This window comes from Eurypyga helias, unplaced genomic scaffold, assembly GCF_000690775.1.
Source record: "Eurypyga helias isolate BGI_N326 unplaced genomic scaffold, ASM69077v1 scaffold16779, whole genome shotgun sequence".
Lineage (NCBI taxonomy): Eukaryota > Metazoa > Chordata > Aves > Eurypygiformes > Eurypygidae > Eurypyga > Eurypyga helias.
In genome coordinates, this window is record NW_010273037.1 from 68,012 (window position 1) to 73,183 (window position 5,172).

A 5,172-nucleotide genomic window follows, 5' to 3' on the forward strand; every position below is an offset into this window, starting at 1 on the left:
ATAAAAAATGATTACATTTAGTGGAACCAAAACATTTCATTATTTTACTGTACAAAAGAGCAAATTTTACTGAATGGAAGGAAGTTAAGAGGATTAAACAGAACTTCTCTGCAACCTACATCTTCGTTAAGTCCGCAGAAAGCGGTCGTGACTGGAGTGACCTGCGTAGGTTTCCTGGCTTAACATCAGGATTTTCTGTTGTCAGTTCTTTGATTCTCTGTTGGATGTTCACACATTTGTTTGCCTTCTCAGCAGCTGGCGGGAGAAGCTCTGTATCCCCTGAAGCACTGGGATTTTCGGAAGTAAACAAACTAATGTGTTTTTTAACACTGCCTCTTACGATACTGCTTTCTTTTTCCGAGGAAGCTGCAGGGCTTTCACAGCCTAGAAACACAGGCGTTTCCTTTTGATCCGGTCTCTTCCCCTCCTTATTAGTTCTGCTTTCACTAGTGGTTTCAGGGGTTCTTTCAGAAACATGCAAGCTACTAATTATTTCTGGTTTTGTCTCCATTGGTTCACTTTTAGATTTAAGCTTCGTTTCCCACGTGTATTTTTCATTGTTTAGGATGCCAATGTCCTGAGTGCTGCACTTCAAACTTGGTTTACAAGAACTGCCTTTATTAAATTCAGTTTCTTCAGCTTTTGGCCCCATTTCAGACTGATCAGGACAGCCCTCATCAGTAAAAGGAATTAGCGACACATTCTCCTTGCTTTCGTGAGACGAACAAGTCTTCTTGCAAGAAGAAAGGTCTTTATGTTCAAACTTAGCTGTCAGGTCCATGGACAAAGGCCTTGGTTTTCTAGCCCAGGATTTTTCTGTAGGGGATTTTTCCTCAGAAGTTTCCACAGTCCGATGCTTCTGATCTCTTAATGATTCCAGAAAAATCGCAGATACTGGTCTATGTTTCGGCCTTTGCTGCACATCAATAGGGAAATCAACTTTACTGTTGACATCATTTGCATCGTCATCGTTTTTCTCCCCTGGATGACTTTCATAAGCGTCTTTTTTTTCACCAGTTTTGAGGGAGTTCCAAGAGACTGGTCTAATACTGGATGAAAGGAGTATCTGCCTATGGAGAGACCCTTCAGGGTTCCTGGATGTCTCAGATGGCTGAGATGGCTTCTCCAGCTTCGCACTGCACTGAAGCTCTTTTGTTTGCATAGCACTGCATACTCTGCGGTCATCAGCAGCCCTTTTTTCTTGGGCCAGGCTTACCTTTGATTGCTCTGTGCCTGCTGTCTCAAACAGAATGACAGTATTTGCACTGGGGCCAGTGTAGAAAGTCATGTTGGTGACTACTTCACTGCCAGCTTTATTTTCATTTTCAATTACTTTCTGATCTACTAACGGTGGAACATTTCCACTTAATACCTTAACAGATGATGTTTCTTCAGTGGCCTTCCTAATAAGACTACTTGATCTGAAAGCTGGAATGGGTGGTTTTACATTTGCAAAAGTATCCGAAGATTTCTCCTTAGAAAAAGGCTTAGGGAAAAGTCTTGGCCTTGATCCTAGCGATGGCATTGTTGCCGATCTCAGAGTACTCCCAAACTTGTTCTTCTCTTCAAGAGTTAGTGATGCTGAGGCCTCCTTTGTCTTGTTACTGGCATCTGAAAGCACGCTTACATACACACGCTGCGATTTATCCTCATTTCTGATTTCGTTTAAGTCGGGTACTGTCGTCAAAGACGCCAAAGTAGAATTTATCTCTACCCTTGTGGCCATAGTTGTAATTACATATTCAACAGAAGGGAAAAAATCCAAAAAGGAAAAAGAATCTGAAAAAAGAAAAAAGAAAAAAAAAAGGAAGAATTTATGTAGAGTCAGCACGAACATCAAATAACATCACTCTAATTTAAATTCATAAGGTAGCTAAACTCAGATTAAGGTGCCTTTCAGATATGCTGTTTACTGAGTGTATCACAATGAAAGACATACCGTTCCTCCTCCTCTAAAACACGGCAAGAAATACCATTATTCATTTATGAGGCCTAACATTCCAACAACACCTCACAAAACCTACAAGATCATTTGCACGGCACCGAGTTCCCATTAGTGGAGTACATTTCAAGGGTTGAGACAGTTAATAATAAAGCAATTTCTTTGCTGAAGCAGACATTAAGATGTTGACACACAAACACCAACTCACTTTTACAGTATAAATAGCTGGCCCGACGCATTAAGTATGCACTTTCATACTAACAAAAATATCGAGGCTGGTGTGACTGAAAGTGCTATTTATTGTCTATCAGCTAAGGCCTACAATTAAATAAAGGATATAAATGCATATTCTACAAATCTCCAACAGCTTTGCTACCACTTACCGTAATTTGCATTTTCTGCTGCAACCAATCCATACAACCTGATTCTCTTCTCATTGTGAAAACAAGCTCTTGGTGGCCAAGATCACATCAAGAACAGGGGAAAGCGGTCACTTCAGCAACACTGATGAGATCTCTCCTGCAAATAAACAAAAAGCGTTCAGATTCAAGTATGGCACATGCCCAGATCTACCCAGGTAATACCCCTAGAGACAAAAATCCTGAGCATTTCGAGGAGAAAAAAAAGCTGGCTCCAATTTTGAAGTATAAAGTCACCTGATTTAACTGTACAAAGCAGAAGAACATATATTTTCCAGACATTTCTTACAGAATAAGCAAGAAATTATCACCTGAAGCCTGAAAGGTGAAGGGTAAATATTCTGGTTTGCACAAAAGACAGATCAAATTTCACCACAGTTAAAACCACATTGCAATGAGTACTGTTTGCAAATTCAAGTGTTGTCAATCACTGGTTAAACGCCGAGCTCTGTATTACTCTAATCTCAATTACTGTAATTTACTTTCTGTGGTAAATCTCCTTTCTGTGACAACACAATGTGAAGTGCTACCTGAGAAGCTGACCTTCAAAGGGCTGATTTTCAATCAAAATATGACTTTTACCATGACTAAGCAGTTTTTCCAGTATCTCGCCAACAACGGCAGGAGACCAGCTTTGGCTTTAATTACATTTTTACTGCAGAAATGAGGGAAAACCAGCAGTAATTAGAATTTCAGCAACAAGAAGTAACCTGAATTTTTCCTAATAAAAAGTATATTTAAACTCTGTAGCAGACACAAGTGGCCATGTAAGGTTAGATGCTTTTTTTTTTCCCTAAAGATGCCATACTCTCAATTTTTAGGAGATTCATGCTGTATTTCAGAGTCTTTCACTCAGGGGCTCCGTTTTGTGTTGCCATCCTCTTGTCTCCTTTGGGGCAGTCTTCAGACTTCTCTTGCCTGATCTGTTTTGGTGTGGGTTTTATTATTATTTATAAATATTAATATGTATATTTCCCCACTTATTTATTGTATTACCCTACAAATATGCCTATTTGTAGATTCTGCGGAACACTGAGCCCCCTGCATGTAAATATTATTTAAAAGCCCAGAATATTTCCTTCCTGAGCCTGCAGTCTGGGAAAACGGTTATTTCACCTTCAGCTTCCCTTGAACAGGGGAAGGCCACACCGGCACCACAAATTGCAGAGATTTATTTTTGTCCCTTGCGTTTCTGCCTTCCTCTCTCAGGCAGGCTAATGAACTCCCTTCACCTTGCCCGTTCCCTTTCCTCTTCCAATCCACTTGAAATTCTGTCTCAACTACTTACACGCTATACTAGTCCCTTTCGGGTCCACGACCTCTGCTTTCCAAAATAGTCACCAACCCAATCAGCTTATCAGAATCAATCTGTCCCTTCCACAATCTCACAGATCTTAATGAAATCTTCCTCTCTCTCCCATTCCTTATTCTAAGAAACACCACAAAATCCGATTAAAGTGCTCTCGCATTCCAAGGATGCAAAGGTTTTGTGAAGAGCAGTTATGCCCTAAAAGCGGGACAGTAACGCTTGCGGAAAAAAGGGCAACGCAACGGACACCGCCAAGTGAAAAATTAAGCTGTAAGAACAGCATCTGCCTTTCAGCCTGTGAGAACAAGTTCCTTCTGTAGCTCTTTTTCTTTGGAAAAGAAGGAGATCCAGAGCTTCTTAAAGGGAATAAAACTTGATCCTCAACGGAACGCAAGGCAGTGAGTATACAATGCGGGACATAATCCTTGCCAACAGCATACAACCCATTTCTCCAGCCAACATTCCTAAACCACAGTTTCCCCATTCTGATGACATTTGTTCCTTAGGTTTATTACACTGCACTTCAGCTTCCCAGGATCCCCTTTTTTCTACATTATCTAGCAAAGTCACTTTTCAGGTTTTGAATTATTACGCAGGTACGTTGCAATACCTACGTGGCCCAAAAGAGATGAGTATTCCAAAAAACAGAACAAAACACTTAGGAAAAAATTATCACCCAGTGTTGGAATTTGTAAAGCCTCCAGAACTTCATAAAGCTGTATGTTTGATAAACAGGAATCATGTTATGGACACCACACGTAACATAACCAAACACTGCATTGTGGTTTTAAAACGCACACCTTGGCTTTGAGAAACATGCTTCTAATAAAATATTGTCTAGTCAAGGTGGCAATGTACAAAAATTTGAGGAATTTAAAAAAAATCAACTGTAAACTAAATTGCATGATTGTGATTCTGGTGAGTGATTCAGGTGATTCTGCCCCTCTACTCTGCTCTGGTGAGACCCCACCTGGAGTGCTGCGTCCAGCTGTGGAGCCCCCAACATCGGAAGGATATTGACCACTTGGAGCGAGTCCAGAGGAGGCCACGGAGATGATCAGAGGGCTGGAGCACCTCTGCTATGATGAAAGGCTGCGAGAATTGGGCTTGTTCAGCATGGAGAAGAGGAGGCTCCGAGGAGACCTCATTGCAGCTTTCCAGTATCTGAGGGGGCTGGGAGAGGACTTTTTACAAGGGCCTGTAGTGATAGCACAAGGGGTAACGGGTACAAATTGAAATCAGGGAGGTTTAGATTAGATATCAGGAAGAAGTTCTTCCCAGAGAGGGTGGTGAGGCACTGGAACAGGTTGCCCAGAGATGTTGTGGATGCCCCATCCCTGGATGTCTTCAAGGCCAGGCTGGATGAGGCTTTGAGCAACCTGGTCTAGTGGAAGGTGTCCCTGCCCATGGCAGGGGGGTTGGAACTAGATGATCTTTAAGGTCCCTTCCAACCCAAACCAGTCTGTGATTCTATGATTCTACGCATGAGAATTTTGGGTGCT

At 41.6% G+C, this 5,172-nt stretch overlaps 1 protein-coding gene across 1 annotated transcript in view; it reads right to left on the reverse strand.

Moving 5' to 3' along the window:
• LOC104515395 (uncharacterized protein KIAA1671-like) overlaps positions 1-1,726 on the reverse strand; it is a 61,319-nt gene extending 59,593 nt beyond the window's left edge. Inside the window, exon 1 of the mRNA XM_010159349.1 lies at positions 120-1,726. Within this exon, the coding sequence (XP_010157651.1) occupies positions 120-1,726 (1,607 nt within the window). The remainder of the gene's footprint in view (positions 1-119) is intronic.
• Between the last annotated feature and the right edge of the window lie 3,446 nt (positions 1,727-5,172).